Below are 24,609 nucleotides of genomic sequence, written 5' to 3' on the forward strand. Positions count from 1 at the left end.
TTATGTAGACAAGGATCTTACCCATCATCAGAAAAAAAAAAAAGTAATTAAAAAAAGTGGAACAAATGTAGAAAAACTTTCAGCCAGTGCTTTACCCTTATTCATCAGATGTGGCCTAGAAGAACAACTCTGTTGAGCTCTTGGGGGTTAGGGAAAAAGATTATTTATATGTTGTTCCTTCATTTTAGTTTATTGCATTCCAGCTCTCAGGGAAATCCTCTGTAAATAATACTTGAAAAAAACTAAAGTGACTGCAATGAAAAAGTAATTTTTTAGAGTTAATAGTTTTATTCATCTCGTCATTTAGTTCTCTGAACTAAAAATTGGGACAAGGTGTTCTGACAAACAACACATATTTGGCAAAGTCTCAGATCTCCTCCTTTTATAATTTCTTATTTGGGTCTTCTCCCTTCCAAGTCTCACCACTCTCTTGAAGAAGTTATTTAATGCACACATCTCACCACCCATAGATTAAAAACTACTAGAGAACAAGAATCTTGCAGTTATAGCACCTAGCTGTGTCTTGAACTTATTGGGTCTTTAATCAGTGGTTTTGAATGAATTCATTTCCTTAAAACCAGATTGACCTGAAAAATAGGGGATGTATCACTGTAGAGATAGGTATCTAAGATGGCATAATTTTCTTATTAGCCCAAATTAAAGTCTATTAAGGTAGGCCAATAAAATTTGACAGTTTTAACATCTCATTTTCCCTCCATCAATAAAAAATCAAATAAAAGCAGCTCAGTTGACCCTAAAACCTCTTCTCACATTCTTTTGCCTTGATTAGTACCCTGAACTTCTATGATAGCTTCCATCTCCTACGAAGTCCTTCTCTTCAAGAGTCAACTCCTGCCACACCCTCATTCACCCCACTCAAGTCATTCTTTCTTCCTTCTCAAAGCTTTCATGGCATTTTTTCCCCGGTCCCCTCCTTTGTCCCATCACAATTTAGCATCACAGACTGGAGCTGGTAGTTTAAGAATCATTTATTTCTGCCTCCTTTTTTCACAGGAGGGGAAAATAGTTCAAAGAGGTAGTGGCTCACCCAGGTGGTAATTAGCATAGTATGCATTTGAACCCAAGTGTGCTCCATCTTTCCAACAAACGATGCTACCCTGGATTTGCCCTTATTATGTTCCACTCAATGCAACTCTCTGTGTTCGATATTTCCTATTCATCCGGTGTATAGCTCACTTGTCTGTCTCCTCCTTGTTGCACATCCCAACTCCAGTAGGATATTAGCTCTTTAAGGGCAAGATCTAAGCCCTTTCTCCATCTTTTTGTCCCCAGAGCGGGGACAGTCTGCACTCACTCACTGCACTAAGTACCAATTATTGATAATAACTGAGACTTACACAGCGCTTGAAGGCACACAAAGCACTTTAAATGGTTTTTTTACATAACACTTGCAGAAATGACTTTTTGAAATGCTTTCCCTACAAATGACTGAAAGCCCAACATTTTGAAAAGAGAAAAAAAAGCAAGAAAGCAGAGGAAAGTAAGCGAGAATAGGAGGGAGAAACATAAGGGGGCAAGAGCACAAACACAACCGTGGGGAGACGGAAAGAAAGCCCCAGAGTTTGAGTTGTTTGTTTAAAGGCCTAAGTCTAAACGAGGTTTTGGAGGCTGTCGGCAAAGACGTCCAAGGTAGAGTCTGGCCGACGTGAAACACGGCTCGTAGGACCACAGACAACGGCCTAGGTGAGACCGTCCGCCAGGCTAGGATTAAGAGGTGGCCCGAGGCCCCCACAAATACTACGGGGCAAATTTATAGCCCTGCCCCTTCCGGCTTCTCTGGCCCCGCCCCTCCGGATCACGATTAAAAAGCCTGACGAGAAGCTTAACTTTATTCCGAAGCTCCGCTAGGCTTTCCTTTTGTGACTGATAACCACAGCGAGGATGAGACGCAGGAGGAAGGTGACGATGTATAGGTTGTGGCGGGGAATGTATGCTGCGCAGATCTCTCGAGGTTTCCAATCCGGCACCGCTTTGGCCACCTAAAGGCTATCTGCCTCTGAATGAAGGGGAAGGAGCCGGGGGTGGGGCGGGGCTTGTTTCTGAATGCGGCCCGTTGATTGGGTAAGCGGATGGCCCCCGCCGGCGAAGGGCCGGACGTGCTGGGGTGGTCTTGTTGGCAGCCGGGGAGCCTCGAAGGCTCCGGGAGCCCTGGGAGGCCCCGGAGAGGCGCGGGCGGATGGCGCAAGGATGGGCCGGCTTCTCCGAGGAGGAGCTGCGCAGGTTGCGGCAGAACAAAGGTAATGAGCTAGGAGGTGTCTCAGTCTTTTAGGTCCTGGAGGGGAAGAGGGGGCGGGGCTGGGAAGGGGTTACTAGGAGGAGGGTGAGCGACCCTTCGGTGGAAACCTGGCTCCGGCCGAGTCCTGCCTGCAAACATTTATTAAGCTCCTGCTGTGTGCCAAGCATAGCGAGAGGCACACTAGGTGGATAGATGGAGCAACTATCAAGCACTTGCTGGAGGCGCTGAGCGTACTAGGCAAGTGCTAAGTATTCCTGCCCTCAGGCAGCTTACCATCAAATGAAAATATGTGTAAGTGTAAATAAAAAGTAGTTGTGAAATAAACAAATAATGGGGGAGGGATGCTTAGCAGAAATTCCTTGTGACATTTAGGCTGAGCTTTGAAGAAAGCTAGGGTCGGTGGGTCTAGAAGCTCTTACTGTATGCCTGGCACAGAGATAAGTGTGATAGGTAGAGCTTTTATTAAGTGTTTGCTGGAAACACTGAGCATGCAAAAGCAAAAGCCAACCATTCCCTGCCCCCAAGAAACTTACTGTCAAATGAAAATATGTGCACGTATAAATAAAACGTATGTGTGAAATAAATACAAATGGAGAGGTGGGCGTAATCAGAAATTCCTAGTGACGTTAATTAGGGTTGGTTGTTCAGTAAGACTATATTAAGCTCCGACCATCCAGGCGCTATGCTAGGTGCCAGGGAAAGACTGGAAAAACATAGTCGCTGCCCTCAAGGCGCTCACAGCCCAATGGGGCATGCTCAAACTAAGTATAAATAAAATATATATGGCATAAATTGATGATAATTTTAGAGGAAAGCCGCTAGGCTTAAAGGCATCAGCAGAGGCCTGCTATAAAAAGTGGGAGTTTAACTTGGACTTAAAGGAAGCCAGGAGAGAGCATTCCAGCCCTAGGGGCTAGCCAGTGGCTGTGCCATAAGTGGGGAGGGGGAGTGACCTGTTTGGAAGCCAGAGTAACTATATGGAAGGAAGGAAGGTAGAAATGTTTCTGGACTTTAATTGAAAAGAATATTAGAAGGGGGTGGGGGCAAGATTATGAAGGGATTTTAATTCCAGAGGATTTTATATTTAATCATGGAGGTCCTAGGGAGGCACTGGAGTTTATCGAATAAGAGGATGTCATGGTCAGACCTACATCCTCCTAAGATTAGTTTGTATAGACTGGAATGGAGAGATATTTGGAGGTAAAGAGAGAAGGGGATGTGGGTGTGGGTGTAGGTGAGTGCTCGAAGGCATCAAGGTCGAATGTCATGGGTGAGGAACAAGTAGGCTGGTTTAAGTGGAACCAGAGAGTTTGTGAAGCAAATTGGTGTTAGTCTGTCACTAAACATTGAGTGTCTACTGCAGATACAGTGAAAGGTAGAAGACAATCCTTGTTCTTGAGGAGTTCCTGATCTAATGGAAGAGATAACAAGCAAGTTATATGTGGGATAAATAGGAAATAATTAACAAAAGAAAGACACTAGAATTGTGATCATTTGGGAAAGGCCTCCATAGAAGATGGGATTTTAGTTGGGAACTAGGGAAGCCAGAAACCAGATGAGGAGGAAGAGCATTCCAGGCATGGGAGACAGCCAAAGAAAATGCCTGGAGCAGAGGCACAGTCTGTGTCTTGTTAGTGGAATAACAAGGAGGCCAGCATGGCTGGATCCAGGAGTAAGCCTTAATAGTAGAAAGGTGAAGGGACTAGGTTATGAAGGGCTTTGAATGTCAAACAGGGTTTTATATTTGATCCCTTGGGTTGTAGGGAGCCACTGGAGTGTATCGAATAGGGGAGTAACATGGTTACATAGTGTAATGATCAGGTAAAGGCAGTCTGGATACAGATTGTAAAGAGTATTTCACTTAAAAAAAAGTACACTGGCAAATATGGTTTGGAATTAAGAAATGAAAGAGGCCACAGCATAGGTAACTCAGCAGCAGCATGCTGCTGAGTTTTCTTGTCTTTCTGCATTGGCACGCACAGCACCCAAGTACAAAATCACATCATAAAAAATGCTTGCCAAGCAGGCACTTGTATTTTGTCTTAGAAGAAATTGGAAGTTATTAGGCCTTGTTGAGTAGAGGAGTGACATGGTCAGACCTCTGCTTTAGTAGTGTCACACAGTCCATTGTACACAGGGTGGTGAGGGAGAGGATGAGAAGCAAGGAGACCAATGGGGACATTCTTCTGTTAGTCACTAGAGGAGCAATGATGTGGTGTGGAGTTCGGATGACAGCTTTGTGAATGGAAAAAAAAAGGTGACAGATAAGTTGTAGCAGTAAAGTCAACAAAACCTGGCAACTGATAGACCAAAAGGATACTGGTACCCTCAATGGAAATAGGGAAGTTAGGGAGTGGAGAAAGTTTGGAGATGATTGTCAGTAACAGCATATATCTGTCACAGGTCTATATGTCTACAAGTGAAAGGTCCCGAAGTGGGGAGTAAAGGGAGGAACTTGACGTATCTTTAATTTTTGCCTTTAGTAGAGTTTGTGGGGGAACTGTATCAGCCTTAGGTAAATGCTTCTGATTTTAGTTTAGAGAGATGGAAAGTAGAAGGTTGTGGTAAGCACGTTAATTAGATGAGGTAGAATGAACGTGGAATATATGGACTAGTTAAAATTTTGCCTGTTTCAGGGAACGTGTGTGTGTGTGTGTGTGTGTGTGTGTGTAGGCTTTAAAGTATTATATGTGTTCTGTGTAAATGTATGTAGATTCATTTTTTAATGATACTATTTTTGTACTTGTATTTTCGTACTAGTACCCTCTAACTCTCTTTAAAGAAAGAAAAAAAACATATACTGGCATGCTTCTTCTGGGAAGCCTACAAGCCATTTGCTCTTTCAGCTCTTGATTCCAAACCATATTTACTAGCATACTTTTCTAAATATTGAATTTACTGCTTTCCCCATTTCTACCCTCACACTTAATATCAAATATCAACTTGTATGTTGATTTTGTTTGATAATCTTGTCAACAAGCTCTATAGAATTTCTCTTTTTCAGTCAATGCAAAGATCATGACATTTCAATCAGATAAAGCTAGGATGGTATTATTAAGCCTTGCTTGGTTATTAAGTTATGTTGGCTTTTGATCATAGGGACCCTTGAAACCATTTACTAAAGCCCAGGGTGTTTGTAGTTGGCTTTAGTGGTGTGATTACTCCCAGAGATGAAATAACAGATCTTTTTGAAGTGTGGTTTACAGAAAGCTAATCTGCATGTGGTTAAATTTCAGAATTGGCTATATGGGGAATTTTTATTGTGCACCAATAGTGGGGCATGAGTATTGTTTAAGACAGAACAGAAAATTATTTTTTACTATTATGTGTGCCATATAAAAGATTAAAAAATGGAGATCTAAAATTGGTTTCTACTGAACTGTTAATCTGTCGATTTTTTTTTGTAGAAAGTGATTTATAATCTGCTACTCTCAAATATAATTTTTTCCTTGTATTATACATAGATCCGTTTGAGCCTGTTGATCGACAAAGGCGTCACCCTGTGAACAAAAGTCGACAGCAGCTGCAACGTGAAAAGGCCCTTCAGCAACAAAGCCAAAAGCTTGGACTTCAGGATGGTACAGCAGCAGTGCCTCCAGAGCAGTTGCTTTCTGCGCCAAAACGGAGAGCTGACTCTCAGCAGCATCACACATCTCCTACTCTTCTTATATCCCCTGGCGATAACGAAAGGCATCAAAACATGGGAAATCAGCAGAAAAAAGCAGGACTTGAGAATTCCTGTAATAATGATGTTAAAAAAGATGAGATGGTTACTGCAAAACCAAACTGTAAATTGGAAAAAAAGAAAGTGGAATTGTTAGTAAGTCTATATAACCATGAAAATGATTCCATTTGTTTTCATTGTTCTTTCTTTATCATTGGTTTTTAGGGAAATTGAAGCTTAATGTCTTCTATGTTATAATGTGTTCTGACCTAGAAATATCGTAGAAAGGAGAAGTTATTGTTAGAACATATAGAGCCCTGCCACTAAGAAGTTTGGATGTCAGCTTTTTGACCTATGTAAAACCACTCACTCTTCAGCTTTCAGAATGGGCCTGCGTGTATGGGCAAGGATGCTATGGGCTGTAGAAAAGGCATAAGAAAGGGGAAGACAGAGGAAAGAGGTGGACAAACAGTGGTGGTACGTCTCAAGTGTACTGTGTTCAATATCTCTCATAATACAGTCTCTGAAACTAAAGTAGCTAATTTAGTACAAATGCCCAAGACCTGTAGAATATGCTATTCTTTGACTTCTTCTGATCATCTGGACTCTGGGACTTTACTCTACATTCTCTACTTTTGTTTCTTATCTCTTTATTTTATGACCCCCTGGGGAGATGGGATGCCACTCATTTTTGTGTCTCATTCCCTCTGGATCTCTTTCCAGATTATTGTGTTCATCAGATCTCTTCCTGAGGCTTGTTCCTATGATGTAAAAATCCTTTACTAAGTGCCTCCCTGCAGGTTGTACTGAATAGGAAACCAAGTGAGTTAAATGTTTCTTGTCTTCTAAGAGCTGATTATGATACACTTAAGAATTTGAGGGAACCTTAGAGCTCATCTGATCTAATTGCGAGGTAAGGCATGACTCTGCCCTGTAACATCCTCAACAAGTGGTCATCTAAGAGCCTCACCATAAGATGGCCAGGCACAGGGAATTTGCTACATTCCAAGGCAGCTCAATCCATTTTTGAATAGCTTGAATAGTTATTTTAAAAATAAATTATATCGATGCCCTTTTGTTTTGTATCAGTCATTTGTGGGCATAATTATCCACCCCAGAATAGGACCATTCTTTGTCATAAATGTAGCTAAATAAAATTAACCAAATGGTGATTATGCCTGCCAATGTATGTAACATGACCACCACCCCAAATCAGGGCTTCGTCCCCGTTCCCCTGGACTATTGGAATTGTCTCCTGATTGGTCTGTTGTTTTTTTAGTCTGTCTTATCTCCAGTTGGATTTCCCTGTAGGTGCCAAAACAACCTTCCTAAGGTACGGGTCTGACCATGTAGGTCACTGTCCTGCTTGAAAACTTTTAGGATCTTTGCCTCATCTCCAGGCTCATGTAAAAGCCTGGCCCAGGCTTTAAGGTTGTCTGCACCTGGATCCAGGCCTTTCTGGCCTTCTCTCTTACTACCCACCTTTACACAGTAACTTTTTCCCAGTCAAGCTAGACTTCTGGTTGTTCCCTGGGTTTGAAATTTCATCTCCTGCCCCTGCAGATTTGTTTTAGTAGTTGTCCTTTCCTGAATGCATGACTTCTTCATCTTCACTAAGAATCTTGTTGTTCCTTCAAGGATTAGCTCAGGTACCACCTGTCTGTGAAGCTTTCCTGATACCACTCTCCCTCCACCCTTATCTTTTTGTAATGATCTCCTCTTCCTCCATTTACCTTGCCTTAACTTAACCTGTTTACGTGTTCTATCCCTTTAATAGAGGATAAGTTCATTGAGAGCGTATTTCATTTTTTATCTTTATGTCCCCAACATTTTGTGTGTATTAAATGCTTCATGAATGTAAATTTAATTACCCTCCAGCAAGTGCTCTGTGGATAGATATGGCATGGTCAGAATAATAAGAAGTAGAGGAGGAAGCCATGGTATCAGTGTTGAAGTCCACTCGTGGAAAGCTGGGAATTAGGGTGGAAGCAGGGAATCTGGCTCTGAGTGAGGAATTATCTTAATCTAGACCTAACCACATTGTGGTTGTAGGTTTGGAGAGGAAAGCATAACTTTGAAAGTTGTTCGGATGTACTAGGTCTGGGAAACTAAATACTGGGGAGGTGAAAACCATTTCTGGGTTTCTTGCTTAGAGAGTTTATGTGATGGTGTACATTTTAATGATGAAACTGAGCTCAAGAGAGGTTTGGGGTGGAATTTTTTTTTAAAAACCTTGTCTTTGCTATCAGTTCTTTCCTTTGTTTTTCATTCAGCCTTTGGTACTTAGCTCGATGAATTTTGTTCTGTAGAAATATATTTGAAAGTGGGATAATTTAAAGAATCACAGAATTTAGGAGTTGGAAGGGATTTCCACAGCTATCTAGTTTACCCCATATTTGTTAGGGTATCACCCTATATCATGTCTGACATGGTCATCCAGACTCTGTTTTAAAGATGTCTAAAGAGGGGGAACTTCTCTCCTTGAGGCAAGCCATTCTGCTTTTGGATACCTGTAATTTTTAAGAAGCTTTTGCTGCACCTGGAGCCTAGATTTGCCTTTTTTGCAGCCTCTCCCTGTGGCTCCTGCTTCTAGGCTTGAAGACTAAACAGGACATGCGTACTCCCTCCACAACATGGTGGACCTTTATATACTTGAAGAGATAACCGTGTCCTACCTAAGTGCACTGTTCTACAGGCTAGCCACCTGCTTCAGTCAGGCTTCACGTGGCATGAACTCCAGCTCTGCACACTCTCTAGCTCATCAGCAACCTTCAGTGGTAATGCTCAGACTTGAAGGTAACAGTGGTAGAAGTGGAACCTCTTTGTTCTTGGAAGTTGTGCCTTTCACTGCAGCCCAAGATGACTAGCTTGTTGGGTTGCCATATCTCATTGCTGGCTCAGTGAGTTTCTAGTCCACTATGATTCCTGGGTCTTTTTCAGATTGCTGTCTAACCGTGCCTCCCTAGTCTTGTATTCAAGAGGTTAATTTTTGTGTCCAAGTGAAAGACTTTATGTTAATCTCTTGAACTTCATCTTAGTAGATTCAGTCAGTGCTCTAAACTGTCAGGATCTTTTTGGATTTAGTGTATTTACTAGCCCTTCTAGTTTTGTGTTATCTGCAGATTTGATGACTGTACCACCTATGTCTCTATCCACGTGATTGATAAAAATGTTAAGCTGGGAAGGACCCATAATGGATGAGGTATTCCTTTAGAGACCCCCTGCGAGCTTTATGCTAACTCACTAACAGTCTGACCATTCAGTCAGTTATCTCATCTAGTTGTGTTATTGTCTGGTCCACACCTCTCTATCTTCTCCAGAAGAATAACAGTCTACTCTGTCAGAAGCTTTGCTAAGATAGAGATAACCTGTTGCAGACCTGTCAGGAAGGAGAAGAGGCTGGTCGGGCAGGATCGAGTCTAGATGTAGTGGTGCCGATTCTTTAAGATCACATTTGTTGGTTGGAATGTTAACCAACCAATCATTGCTTAATGAATATTACGATGGCCAGAACCCTCCATGATCAGGGCCATATATAATAGTTGAAAAAGCATAGTGAGAAGCATCATCTTCAAGTGGTTTTATTGGATTCCTTTTGCGCCAATAATCTAATGCCATATATTAGTGCCCCTACAAGTGAGCCACCACACCCTGGCATCAGTTGCTTGTTCCTAGATTACACACATATAAGGGCTTTAATGGCCCAATTTATTTAAACTTTTACTTCTGATCAGCCTTTTTATTACTGTCAGAATAAGATAACTAGCTACAGATGCATTTTTGAAAACTCTTAATGGGGATTCTTAAAGGAACATTTACGTGGCCAAATCATTGCTTTTGGAGGAAGGAAAAGGACCTGGGGAGATGGGACTTTTTTATGTAAACTCGATTTTATTCTTGGTTACTGACCAGGCAGGAAAAATCTCATTGGGAAGTCCTCCAGGAAGAGCAACGACTAATGGAAGAGAAAAATAAACGGAAAAAAGCATTGTTGGCCAAAGCTATTGCGGAAAGGTAAGAAATGTACTAAGGAGTGATATTTGTAACCATATAGACCCTTCCAGTGGTTCTCCTGCCTGTTTTACTTACTGTATGTTCTTAACAACTGTCACTTTAGGGGCCTGCAGTGTTACTAGCATTTCTATTTTTTGATGATAACCAATCTCCAGAGGAGATTTTGCATCCTTGCTAACTATAACAATCATTTACCCTCTATTCTCCAGGCAACTTCTAGGATTTAGTTATGAGGCTTCAGTGAGATCACATTGTAACATACTTTGCAAACCTTAAAGAGCTATATAAAAGCTGGCTGATACTTTCATTTCAGTCAATATTTTAAAGGAATTAATTCAAACTGTTCATTGGAAGGACAGATAGTGAAGCTGAAGCTTAAATGCTTTGGTCGCATGATGAGAAGATGGAACTCATTAGAAAAGACTCTGATGTTGGGAAAGATTGAAGACAAAAGGAGAAGGGGACAGCAGAGGATGAGATGGATTCATAGTGTCATGGAAACAACGAATATGAGCTTGGACGGACTTTGGATAGAATGGAGAATAGAAGGGCCTGGGATGCTGTGGTCCTTGGGGGTTCTGAAGAGCTGGATATGACTGAATGACTGGACAATGACAAATTACTTTGATTAAGAAGCCAGTTTGCATTAGTAGAGAAGTTTCTACACGAGGAGTTCCCTACACTAATGACATGTCAGGTCTGAGCCAAAACCACCACTAGTAGCAGATTCTTGGCTTGAAAGCTTGCCAGGTATAGATGAAGCTAGACCTGTGATGACTAGAACCAAGGACGATTAGGACTAAGAGTAATGGGTTTGTTCACCTTCATATTCATTTGCATGAAATGTCACCTGTTGTGAAACTCTAAAGTGAACAGCTTTGTCAGATGCACATTACAGACAGACCTGATACGGTTATCGCCAGAGTTTCCCAGGATCAAAACTTTATTTTATCAGTTGTTAGAAATATTTCTAAAATGTATTGTGTGATCAGAGAGATGCAAATTAAAACAGCTCTTAGGTAACACATCCATAAAACTGGAGAAAATAATGAAGAAGCAATAAAACACAGCTGGTTGGTTGTAGAGAAACATCATTTATTTCAGTGGAATTGCACATTTATGGTATCTTTGGAGAATAATCTGGCAGGATGCAGTAACAGTTAATGAACTTTGACACAGTCGTATCTTTGGGGGAGGGGAAACATACCCTAAAAGAAACATGGAAAAACAGCCAAAAAAGAGGTAGTTGCTCAAAGATGTACATGGTGGCACTTTTGTAATTCTAAAAAAGTGGAAACACCATACATGTCCTCTAAAAGGGGAATGGTTAAATTAATTATGATTCATCAATGTACTGACATACTGTAATGCAATGAAGACCAAGAATGAGGATTAGAAAGAAACCTGGAGAGACTTTTGTTTAGTAATGCAAGTGAAAAAAATAGAACCAGAAGGAAAGAGTGTCCTTTAACTCTTACAGCACAGAAGGAACATGCATGAAAGTGGACAAGCAGAGTCTTGATGAAGAAGACCTAGAAGGAACAAAAAGTGTATTTTGTATGGAAATTAATTTAACTTAAATATAAATATTAAAAGCAAGTTTAATGCATTGCTTTGTTCATTATTATAGTTCATGATAAATCATTTAACTATAAAAAGTATTATACAATTCCAAGGATATTAATTAAATTTAAATTTTTCGTGATGACTTAGGATCATCCTGATGATGCCCATTATTAGAGAATGTTCAAAACGCGGTCTGCTTTTTAGTTTTTCTGTGTCTTCCATCAGTGTCTATGTGCTTTGCTCAGCTGATACACATGCATCTTCTACCCTCACCACTCTTTCTATTTTTTCTGCTTCTAATCTGTGAGCTAGGCAACCAGCTAACTAAGCTTGTTAAAATCTGTATTTGAATTAAGACGTGAGTGAGAGAAATCAGGGTAAGGTATGAGGTCTTTGTTACAGAATTCAGAATCTTTTTTGCTTTAGAATTCTGTCTGTGTGAGGTTGAGGTTAGAGGAAGCTTGATCTTCCCCATGAAAGCTCAAAACTGATTTCTGTTCTGCCAGTGGAAAAGCTTTATAAAGGTATATACTTCTTTATTATATCCCAGGAAAAGAAATAGACCTTTTTGTCTGTGCATTTCCCTCTTTACTCCAAACGATCATCATAAAAAAATATTTACACAGGTACACAGATATGTGGGACATTGTGGTAGATTTCATCTACAAATTAGAAACGTAATCTTTGTTCTCAAGGATCTAATGACTAAAGCTAAACATCATTGAAAGGGAGACAAATATAGATAGAAAAAAGATGAAACATGTATGCAGCAGAGTATAGCCTATAAAAGTTGATTCCACATACTTAAATGGATCTGTGAGCTCCTTAATGTGGCTGTTCCCTCCAGTGATGCAAATTGCAATGCAGCCATGCCTGTTAATTCTTAATTCCTGTCTGCCTGTAAGTTTATCCCAGAGGAGTATCTGCACCTTGCCAGGATACCAGTAGAACACAGTGAGTTGTCTGCCAGTTAACTTCACTCTTGCCCTGAGACCATCCTGGTCTCTTTTTTGATGATATCTTTTGCAATGATTCTTTTTGTAGTTCATTATTTATTATGTGTTGTAATCTGTTCACACCACCATGTGCTTCTCCATTTCCCTCTTAAGTTTAGATACTCATTTTTAATTCTGTGGAGTCATCAGTATTTCATGTCTTACAGGCATAGACATTGTTTAGGCTATATATGTGTTTGATGAGAGTAATAGATTTAGAGGAAGGAATAACTGGGTTCAAATTTTGCCTCTGACATGTGGACATGTGATTGTGCACCAGTCACTGAGATTGTTTCTTCATCTGCCAAAAGGAGATAAAATACTTCTTGTGTGACTCACATGATAAAATACTTTGCAAACTTAAAAACACTTTAATAATCAGTTATTATTGCTAATTAGAGAATATATGATTGAGGTGAAAGTCAGGGAGAGTACTTGGAGGCAGAGCTAAGAAACATCATCATTTGGAGCTGCTTTCTAATTCTTAGACACCAAAGATGACAGCTTGTGGGTCTTTAAAGCAGCATGTGATAGCTTATGTATAGATAGTTCTCTTTCAAGAATAATGTCTATAAAAAGTGAAATGAGATGGAAATCTTTGTGTGTGAGTATTTTAAACTAATATTGAGTTATGTAAATAGAGAATATGAGTTTCAGTAATTACTAAATTAGGCCAAGAGATAATTGACATAAACAGGAAGGAGAATTTAAGTTGGAAATTAAGATAATCTTGACTAAGATTGGAAATGCAGAATTGATCTGTTATAATTACCTTGAGGAAATTAGGAGTTTCCTCATGAAGGCTTCATGAAAAAGGAATGCACTTGTGTGGGTATGCCATACAGTTTGCTCTGAGCCTGTGAAAATGTGATAATGACAGGAAAAAAGAGAACCTGCAGTATAATGGAGAAGCCCCTGGTGCATTTGTAGCCTGGAGAGCTGTGTCCAAATGCTGGCTCTCATTCCACTTACTGTACTTACTAACTGTCCGACCTAACTCACATCTCTTCTCCAATATGAACCTTCGCTTTCTTTTTAGTGAATCAGAGGTCCTAGGGCTTGTTCTCCCACTTCATCAATCTGAGAGCATAGTACAAATGTGCTTTGCTGTGTTTTTGTGAGTACATTATCCAAAATTAGCTTTCTGTTTCCCACTTCCTAGATCTAAAAGGACTCAGGCAGAAACCATGAAACTACAGCGGATCCAGAAGGAGTTACAGGCTTTAGATGACATGGTATCAGCTGACATTGGAATCTTACGGAATCGAATTGATCAGGCAAGCTTGGACTATTCCTATGCTCGGTAAGCACTAACTATGGGGAAAATTGTATTCTGGGAAAGAAAAAGAAGCATTCAAAACAGATATTTTTATTAATGGAACTGGTCCCTGTGATTTTTTTTTTTGAGGCAGTCAGGGTTAAGTGACTTGCCCAGGTGCACACAGCTAGTAAATATTTGAGGCAGGATTTGAACTCAAGTCCTCCTGACTTCAGGGCTGGTGCTGTATGCATTGCGCCTCCTAGTTGCCACCCCCTCCCCACCTTTTTTGGGGATGGTGGTGAAGAAAAGAAGGGTACTCTCATTTTTTATATGCATTTTTCCTTAAAACATTTGTATTCCTATCTTGGAACTTGAAACAGAAACATTTCCTCTCAGAACAGTTTTATTTTTTTCTTCCCAATCTATATTGCATAAATTGTTTTGATATCATAATGTTCCTTGGTTTCAGCCATTGGTTTTTTTTTTTGTTTTGTCTTTTAAAGAAAGAAAATATTGTGCCATAATTATAAAATGAACATAACACATGTAAAGAATTACATGGACTTTGCAAACAGATAAAAGAGTATAAAATTAAATCCAATTTTGAGGGTCTTCCATTCCTTTCAGCATTGCTTTAATCATGCCGGTTTGTCTCTTTGCACAAGGGAGTTCTGTGTAAATGATTCAGTTGTGCATCATTCTTTGTAACACTAGAAATCAATCAGAATGCCTCATTAGTCCAGGGTAAACCACAGCATCAGAATGTTTATATAACAATTTAATAAAGCGGAAATACTTGGTTGTGGTTTTCAATTCACTGTTCAGTGTTTAAGAACGAGGCTTGTGGCTCTCCCTGTGACTGTTTGGTTTGCTTACTACATGCCATTAGATGTCATAGTTGACTTTGTTAATTAACTTACTAAGTGATTATCAATAAGATAATGACTGGAGGTTTAAGCTTCAATTCATCAATCATTTATCAAGCACCTACCATGTGCTAGGCCGTGAGAGTACAGAGACAAAAATAAGCATCCCTCCCTTCAAGGAACTTACAGTTATATAACAGGAAAACAACAGGAACACAGATAAGTAAATTATAAAGAAATTTCTGCAGGTGGAGAGGATCAGATTAGGCCTCATGTACAAGTTGGTTCTTGAGCTAACTCTTAAAGGATGTATGTATGTGTTCTGCCAGGAGAAGGTGAAGAGGGAGCACATGGAGTAGTACGTACAGGAGTATGGGAGATAGCCTATTCAAAGGCTTGGAGGTGGGAGATGGAATATTATGTGTGAGGAGCTACGAAGAGGCCAGCATGGCTAGAATGTAGAGCGTGTGAAGAAGAATATTCAATAAGCTTGAAAGATAAGTTGGAACCAATTTGCGAAGAACTTTAAGCACCAGACAGAAGTTTATATTTTATCCTAGAGGCAAGAGGAAGCCATTAAAACTTTGTAGGCGCAGGAGTGATATGGTCAGACCTGTGCTTTAGGAATATTCATTTAGCAGCTGTGTAGGGAATGGACTGAAGAGAGGAGATACTAAAGGCAGGAAGACCAACTAGCTGATTCCAGCTGTCCGGATGAGGCGATGGGGCCTGAACTAGGGCTCTGTGAGTGGAGGAAACAGCACAGCTACAAGAGATGTGGCAGTGGTAGAACTGAGCAGATGTGGAGGGGCATAAGAGATGGAGAGGTGAGGCCAGATGTCTCTGTGCTTGTGAAGTGCGTCACTGGAAAGGTGGTCATGTCTTCAGCAAAGAAGAGGAAAGGATTTAGGGAGGAAAGGTGAGTTCTGCTTTAGATACGTTGAGTTTTAGACGCCTACAAGCCATCTAGTTAGAAATATCTAGTAGGCATTTGATGATAAAGGATGGGCTATAGTTTTATGTATCATCTACTTGAAGGTGATAGTTGAACCCAAAAGAAATCACCAAGAGAGCGTGTGGAGAGAGAAGAGAGCCCTGGGGTGAATCCATACCTAGGAGGGAGGACACGAATCATTTAACAAAAACCCAGGGAAATAAGAGCGTTATGTGTGTGCAAAGCACTTTGCAAACCTTCCCATGCCTTATAAACATGAATTATGAGTGCCATTATCGATGAGGGGGAAAGGGCAGGTGCTTTAACTGAGGACCATCATATTGGGCAGCGAAGAGGTCATTGGTAGTCTCAGAAGAAGGGACTTCAGCAGAGCGAGGAGACAGAACCCACATTTCAAGGAGGAGAGAAGTGAGGAGGCAGCAGAAGTGGACTCATTGTGCGCTCGTAGCTTTTTTTTATAGGAGTTTGGCTGTGAAAAGAAGAGAAAGACAAAGTGACCGCTTGAAGGGGTAGTCAGTGAAGGCTGCTTTTGGTTTTTTGCAGGTTGCTAGGCAGAAGGGAAGGAGCCAGTAGATTGGAAGAGATTGAAAATTAGAGAAAGTGGATGTTTGTCAGGGCAAGCTCCTACAGAGGAGAGGGAGGTGCTGCGTTCAGGTCATAAGAAGTTTTGGCTGTGACAAATCTCTATTAAAAGATCACTGAGAAGGAGGCCAATATTTGTTCATAGAGTAAACCTTGTCATTTTGTACTTTGAAGCCAATAAGTTTGCCATTTTTTTGTATGAATTATAGCCTTTATATGGGTATTTCAGTTGATTTCTTTATTTGATCTGGACCTATGATTTCACTGACAGAGGAAATTCCCAGTGCAACTTACAGTCCTGGACAGTTGTCTGGGGTCACTAAAAGGTTAAGTGACTTGCCCAAGGTCACACAGTCCATATGTCTCAGGAGTGGGAATTGAATCCAGAGCTTCTTAACTCTGGGACCAGCACTTTATACTCTATACTATGCTGCCTTTTAAAATATTGATAGATTTTTAGATGTAATTAGTTACTGTATTACTAGAAAAACATTCTGAATTGTGCTTTAAGCCTTTGTTGTGAAAGCTACATATGAAAAGAGTATCATGAATGTTTAACATTAACAATATAAGAAATAGCATAGTTCTAGCCTTTGGACAAGCCGCAGTGAAGCTGGGGCTAGTAGAGAGAGAGGACGGTATGTCAATAAATATTCTTTGAAAAATATTACTAATTTCTGTATTGCTAGTTTTACTTAATGAGTTAAAGATGTAGTTAATTTTGTCGTGGAATAAAGTGCCGAAGATACAAAAGAGGACTTCCTGTTTAAGTGCCTGCTACTTGCAAGACAGTGAGGGTGGTGGGGGTGGGAAACATTTATGCAGTGCCTACTGTGCGCCAGGCACTGGGCTAAGTGCTTTTTACAAATATCTCGTTTGATCCTCACAATAACCCTCGGAGGTAGTTATTGTTATTATCCCCATTTTACAGTTTAAGTTAAGTGACTTGTCCAGTAAGGTGTATAAACTCGGGTCTTTCTGACTCCAGGACTAGTGCTCTCTCCACTGTGCTATCTAGTTAAGAGGCGGAGGTAGGGAAGATGTGTGAGTGTATGGGAGTCTCATTTTACTTTGTACTATTTTATTCATATTTGTGATAAGTATACAAGAGAAACATAAATACTCTGAAAATTCACTAGGGAGAGATCTCTTATTTCAGGAGGCAATATTTTAACATGTCTTTGAAGGCTTTAGATTATAACATTAGATTGTAGTAGGTATAGATTATATAGGGCAGAGAGAAGGGACAGAATTCCAGGCTTAGGGGGCCATCCAATAAACATGTAGACATTAAAGTTTGTAGAGCACTTTGCATAGATTATGTCTTTTGAGCTTCACAACTTTCCTGTGAGGTGTTGTCATCTCCATTTTACAGATAAGAAAACTAAGGCTTAAAGAGATTAAATGGCTTGACAATGGTCACACAGCTAGAAAATGTTTTTCTTTTTCATTCAGGAAAAATCTACCTTCCTTCTACCCCTTCTCTTCACCTCACCCCCAGTTGAGGGGGTGGGGGGAAATCCCTGTTATAAGCATCTATAGTCAAGCAAAACAAATGTCCATATGGGCCACTCCCCCTCTGCCTCCCTTACCCCCACTATGTTTCATTTTACACTGAATCACCTCTCCCTCATGTTATGGATGGTGTGTTGTAGCATTAATCCTCTAGAATCATAGTTGGTCCTTATGCTTAAGATTTTCGAAGTTGTTTTGCTTTACAATGTTGTCTTTGTGTAAATTATTCACCTGGTTCTGCTCACTTCACTTTTCCTCAGTTCATGAAAGTCTTCTCAGGTTTCTTTGAAACTATCCCCATCATCATTTCTTAAAGCTCATCATATTCATATACCATAACTTGTTCATTCATTTTCCTCTGTAGGATTATGCTCAGTTTTGCTGCATAAGTAAAGAAACAGAGAAAAGGGGAGAGAGTCTGGACACTGGGAAGAGAGTAAGGGAATGAGACAGAGAGAGAGAAAGAGTGTTTGGGGCTGATTGCTGTCAGAGGGCTAAGTTTCTGTGACCCCTAAAACACCTGCCAAGTAAGGGGGGCAGGAGCAGGAGCTGAGGGAAAAGGGAGAGAGGGCAGATATGGGCAGGGAAATCAGGGGGAACTGGTAATATGATACACTGCAGTGTTTTGGCTGAAGTAGGTGCTTTGCCTAAGACAGGGAGCCAGTAGCCTATTTTTTGTGTTACCGGCCAAGAATGTTTTTTAAATTTTAAATGCAGTTTTATGTTAAAATGTAAAAAACGTTCTTAGCTTTTGGGCCTTATAAGACAGAAGTTGGGCTGAATTTAACCCCTGGGTATTAGTGTGTGTGTCCTTGACCTAGATGGAGTCTCTCTTCCCCGTGTTAATAAGGACTTTCAGAATTGTCCTTCATTTCTTCTGCTTATGCTTCAGGGAAGATGAAGTTTGAATATTGGGTAGTGAGCCTACAAAGGTTTACAGTAGACTAGGCAAGAAAGGTGGCAAGAGTTTGAAATAGGATATTGGCATGGAATGAAAAGGTGGGGATAGATGTAAGAGATGTTTTTTTTTTTTTTTGGTAGGGCAGTTGGGGTTAAGTGTCTTGCCCAAGATCACATAGCTAGTATGTGTCAATTATCTGAGGCCGGATTTGAACTCAGGTCCTCCTGACTCCAGGGCCGTTGCTCTACTCTCTGCGCTACCTAGCTGCCCCCAGATGTAAGAGATATTAACAGTAGAATCAGTATTACTTGGTGACTGCTAAGATTTGGAGAGACCAAGTAAAAGGGAAGAATTCCAAGACAAGGAGATCTTAAGCCTGGGTGACTGAATTTACTGATAGTAAACTTTTATATGAGGCAGCTAGATGACTCAGTGGATGGAGTGCTAGGCATGGAGTCAAGAACACCCGAGTTAAAATTTGGCTTCAGACACTTACTGGCTGTGTGACCCTGGGCAAATCACTTAACCTCTGTTTGCCTTAATCCACTGGAGAAGGAATGGCAAACCACTCCAGTATCTTTGTCAAGAAAACTCCATTGGTATGCTATGGTCTGTGGAGTCACAGAGTCATACATGACTGGACAACAACAAACTTTTATTAGCAATTATTAATTGGCTTTAACTACATATGAAGTTGAGTACCCAGACAGACAGTGACAAAATTACGAATATAACCTAGAATTCTTGTTAAAGAATTAAAAAATTAAAAAATATAACCTAGAAATCTTGTTAAAGAATAGGCTTAAGACCATATTCTTGAAATCTGGATCTGTGGTTATTTCTCAGTATTCTTTTTTTTCTTTTATTATTCAATTATTCAGTTCTCAATATTCTTTTTTTTTCTTTTATCATATTATTCGATTAATATCACATACTTTATTCTTCAGAATCCTACCATTTCTTCAAGGACCAGCTTAGGTCTTTCTCCCCTTCTATGTGAAACTTCATCTCATCACCACAGCTAGAAGTAATCTCTCCCTTCTGGGCTGTGCATGCCACTAGTATGATACCATGACCAGCTTCTCTTATGGCTTTGTCTGCGTCTGATCTTCCCAAATCAATGAAAAGCTCCTGAAAAGGGCAGTACCTACCACTTGTTGATGACCTCTGTAGGACAGTACCCTCAGTACGTCCTCAGTTGGTTGCATGGTTATTCTTTGGTTCATCAGGCAGATATTAAAAAAGAGAAGTGACTTTTAGTGATGATTGTCTATTTCTTCCTCTTATCTATGTCATTTTGCTGTTCTTTTCTTTCACAGAGGAGGCTTTTGGCTTAGTCTTTGTAATACAGACATATAATGTCAAGTATGGACCAGGATCCACATGTAAAAATAAATACATACCTAAAAATTAAGATTTTAATATAAATCAGTCACTTCATGAGTATTTATTAAGCCAAGTACTGGTAATATAAGTACAAATAAGGAAACAATCCCTACTCATTTTCAAAGTCATTTTTTTTTTTACCTAAAATGACTTACATTGTGTTCATTTATTTCAACTTGGGTCATTACTTGGTAAAGGAGAAGATCAGGAGAACTAGCTGTTTTTCATTCTCGCACATTAGTAATTTTTCTAAAGGAGCTCTCTGTTTGGATACGTCATTATGTGTATACCCTAATTATCAATGTTCTCTTCACCAAGTACAAGAACTTTGGGGGCATTCTCTGTAGGACTGTGTAGCCCCCAAGCATCTTCTGCCCCTGCTTCCTTGTCAGTCTGTGGCATCCCTCAGCCAACGGTAATATGTAGAGATTTACTCTCTGTGTTTGTGAATACTGTATGTATATAAATGTTCCCAAAGAGCTCTTATTCTTTAGGCAAATCACTGAGGTGTTTGCATTTAGTTTATTTTAAAGCCAGACACATTATGTTCTTATACAGAGAGTTATCTGTGTATTAGTGTATCACTTAATATCGTTAATATCTATATCAAAATCTCAATTAACATCAAAATATTATTTTTGCTAATCTTGGGGTCAGTTAAACAATACCAGAGTCAGGTAATGGTTTACTTCGGAGAAGAGGAGTACAAGCAGTATACAAAACGTAGTGAATAAAATTTAACTAAAGATAGAATAATTGAATTAGTTTATTATTTTCACAGATGGGCTGTGAAACCATTGAAGAGCATTAATTACTTTTGAGAATTAGTTCTAGGACTTGCAGCATAATTTCGTTGTCCATAGAGCTGAGAGGGTTTTGTGGTTTTTATTTTTAGTAATCATTTAATACGTTTTACATGCATCATCCACAAATTTTGGATGATGGCTCCCATGTATCATCATCTACTGGAAATGACATTGAAGTCAGAAAATCTACTTAGGTTTTAGTTCCAGTTCTACCACTAACATGGCCTATACTTCTGGGCATAACTTGCCTGGGTCTTAATTTTCTCAACTATTAAAAAAATGGATACAATAGTGCATCTTATACTTAAGTCTTGGGAAAGTTATTAGGAGAAGTGAGATAAGGTTTTTTATGTTTTATCTCTTTTGAGGTGAAAGACAAGGTAATAAATAGTATGGTAGTGTACTAGCCCTGCATGTTAATTTTTTGGATTGTAACAACACCAACAAAAGGTGGAAGGGAGGTGGAGGTACAGAAAGATTCCAATATTAACATATTAATCCTGGTGCTTTTAGCAACTCATTTATCTGCCATTCGGTTTTTTCCCCACTCACTCCAAGTAGCACTAATCTGTGGCTGTTCATTCTCATCCCATTTTGAGCTGATTGTGGGATCATTTCAGGATCTTCCTCCAGTCCACCAGGGAACCCATAAGCTCATCTTTGTCCTTGTGCTTGCAGGAAACGGTTCGACAAGGCGGAAGCTGAGTATGTGGCTGCAAAGCTGGACCTGCAGCGGAAGACGGAGATCAAAGAGCACCTCACGGAGCACCTCTGCACCATCATCCAGCAGAACGAGCTCCGCAAGGCCCGAAAGTTGGAGGCGCTCATGCAGCAGCTGGAAGTGGAGGCTGACGAGGAGAGTCTGGAGCTGGAGATCGAGGTGGAGAAGCTGCTGCAGCAGCAAGAAGAAGAGGGAAGAAGGCAGACAGCCCTTTCGGAGGAGGCCCCGAAGCCATCTGGGAGTGGTGTCACTCTAGATACAGCAGCCGAGGGAAGCAAGGGGCCAGACGCAGCTGTTGTGCCGCAGGTAGAGGGCCAGGATACCAAGGCAGAGACCAGGGCCTGTCCAGATCCAGGCAGGCCTGAGCAGGATGGGGAAACTGCTGCAGACACACTGCCCGCCCATCAGGCCACGTGAAGGGCCAGCATTTGTGCTGCCCAGTGTGGAGTCTGTGGTAGGCTACCAGGCTTTCTGCCATCGGGCTGTGCCCCAACTCAGTGAAATTTGTAGTAAAACCCCATTGAAAGCCATCTTTAAATTAAATTTGAATCCCCATTTGTGAAGTGCCAAGTAATTGCATTTTTATTGTTAAGCATGAATGTACTTAGTCATGCCCTTTGTGTGGGGTGTATGCTTGGCCATGAGTTTAGTCAACTTCAGTCCACTTTATGCGTCTGCTGCTCTTCTGCCCTCCACACCTGAGCACCAGAGGCCGTGCCGTGGAGCAGCTTAGCTGCTGGGCTCAGCTCTCCCAGGGACCATGTTTTCCCCATCTTCATCCGGGCCATTTTCTGCAGGTGCTCACCCTCCCCCACCCCACCTCTGATTTTCACCTCTTTGTCAGAGACCTGCAATCGAATCACTACCATTAGTATACCTGAGGTGTATTATTGAGCTGCTCTCTTGTTCCACTGACTCTATTTGTGACTTCCCAAGCAGCTACTCCCCAATAGATGTTATTTCTCACGTTAAAATATAAACTCTGTGCACCTTTCACCAGAGTGCTTGGCAATATTAGAAGTGATTTTCATTCATTCACCATTCACTTCCTTAACTATCTCATTTCAGGAGGCTGATTTGAAGAAAGCAAGAAAACAAACCAGATTGCTAGAATTTTAACTTTCTTGTTTTTAAAATCATTTTTCTGATGCCCATTAAAAGCAAAAACAACAAAACTAGAAATAACTTTCAGTGTAGTACCTTACCTGAACTATATTAAATTTTGCTGGGAAAATTCGGTAGTTTTTCTTCATTGACGTAGGGTTTTTATTTGTTTGGGAGGGAGTGATATGTTAGGAAAGCATCTGTTTCTCTTTTTTATTATTGTGTAAGATGGCCTGCTTCCCTCTTCTAAATAGGCTCATTGTTGAGCACTTCATCTGGACTATAGCAGATTTGTTAAACACTCCTCAAGAGGTACATATTTGAGCTATTATACTGTTGACTTGCTTTCATTTTATAAATCACAATGGATAGATCACATGAGTTTAGGGCATTGGGCCGTTGCCCCATCAAGCTATTTGAAGACTCTTGGGACAAGTACTGTATACAAAGTCGTGGGTTTCTGCCATCAATGTTATCGTTGCTTCAGTGCTGCTGGCTGTCTAAATTCAGAAGAATACTTAGCTGTCTTAATGTAAGAGTGAAAATGTCATATAATAAGAAAATACATATAAGAAGATGTATCAGGGAATAATTCAGTAAATTATTACTGTTAATGATCAAAAAAGTTTTGTTATTTTTTTCCCTCAATTTGTTTTGTGTGTTGGGAGTAAATGAACCTACATAATAAAACAAATTTTAAAATTCTATAGCTAATATTGACTTGCCATTATTCTAATAGCTTTTCCATTTCTTACTGCCATTTGCTTGGCCAATATGTTTTACTCTATAAACTTTTGTGTAAATTAAGTGCTATAATCTCATCCGAAAACCTGTGGGGGGTTTTGTATTAAGTTATGATATGATCTGTATGACACATACCCTAGGAAGTGTAAAGATTTCTAAACTAGTCATTTCAGATAGGGAAAGGAAATGTGCAATACTAATAACTTCTCAGAAAAACTTAGGACCATCTTATTTAATGTATGGACTTAGGGATTGGACTGTAGCTTCGCTGTCATTTCCTATTCCTGTGTTTGTAGCTCTATATTTGTATATTATCCAGTATGATTGAAATATTACTGACTGTTGCTGTTGTCATCTTCAAAATCACAAACATAGGTAAATAATTGCATTTAAAATTTACGAATTGTATACATAAAATTGAAACTTTGATGTCCAAGTTCATCTTATTTTTCTAAAAAATAAATCAAATGAATTCCATTATTTCTTGTCTACATTGGAAAGCTTGTTTAAAATATGTGTTGTGTAAGTGACTCATAAGGAGTATGCTGCTATATTCTCCTCCCTTGATGTGGGGCATGTGTAATTACTTGACTCTTGCTTTACTTACTGCTGGGAAAGAGACCTAGTTTTACTGAGATGAGAATGTTGGCTTCAACAGTTGTGTGCTAGCTAAATCTTAATTTAAGTCCTTAGCCAATAAGAAACACAGGTGGAAAAAAAATGGGGGAATGGATACCCCTAGCCAGTGCTGTATAGCGAAAAGAGCCTTGGTGCTGTCTCTGCAACCATAGGGCAAGCCATTTTTACTACACTGCTTCTCTTTCCTCACCTGTTGGATGGGGATAATGATGCTAACACTACCTACTGCAGTTGTTGATAACTTTAACAGGCTGCCTGGCTTTAAATCTGAGGTGCTGAACACTGTTCTTGACGTGATATGACCAAAAGTTGAGGCAGTAAAATTCACTACCTTCCTTAAAGCTGAGTTTTACAGCGTGTGGTGACTAAGTCGGCAGTTTCTTGTGAACTGCTTTCAAATACAACTGTAAAGGACAAATTATATTGCACTGGAGCTTATATTTCTTGAAATGGCCCCTTCCTGATTTTCCCCAAAAAGGGATATTCTAGCTTAGGTCTAAGATCTGATGATTATTGGAGCTAGAAAGGACATGAGAGGTCATGTAGTTCAGTCCTTTGATCTTTAAGAAGAGGAAACAGAGAAGAGTGGAATAACTGACCCAGTCACATAGAAGCAGAAACAGGATTTGAACC

At 40.1% G+C, this 24,609-nt stretch overlaps 1 protein-coding gene across 2 annotated transcripts; it reads left to right on the plus strand.

Moving 5' to 3' along the window:
* The first annotated feature begins 2,139 nt into the window (after positions 1 to 2,139).
* GORAB (golgin, RAB6 interacting) lies at positions 2,140 to 23,789 on the plus strand. Of its 2 annotated transcripts, none has more exons than XM_036758234.1 (5): positions 2,140 to 2,258; positions 5,722 to 6,073; positions 9,834 to 9,935; positions 13,659 to 13,799; positions 21,447 to 23,789. In XM_036758234.1, exons 1-5 carry the CDS (start codon positions 2,198 to 2,200, stop codon positions 21,904 to 21,906), a joined length of 1,116 nt encoding a protein of 371 aa, XP_036614129.1. In that variant the 5' UTR covers positions 2,140 to 2,197; the 3' UTR covers positions 21,907 to 23,789. The 2 variants fall into 2 exon arrangements, with proteins under 2 accessions (XP_036614129.1, XP_036614128.1); XM_036758233.1 differs by having other exon boundaries at positions 2,149 to 2,258; positions 5,722 to 6,077; positions 9,829 to 9,935.
* Positions 23,790 to 24,609: the final 820 nt, after the last annotated feature.

This window comes from Trichosurus vulpecula, chromosome 4 (assembly GCF_011100635.1).
Source record: "Trichosurus vulpecula isolate mTriVul1 chromosome 4, mTriVul1.pri, whole genome shotgun sequence".
Taxonomy (NCBI): domain Eukaryota; kingdom Metazoa; phylum Chordata; class Mammalia; order Diprotodontia; family Phalangeridae; genus Trichosurus; species Trichosurus vulpecula.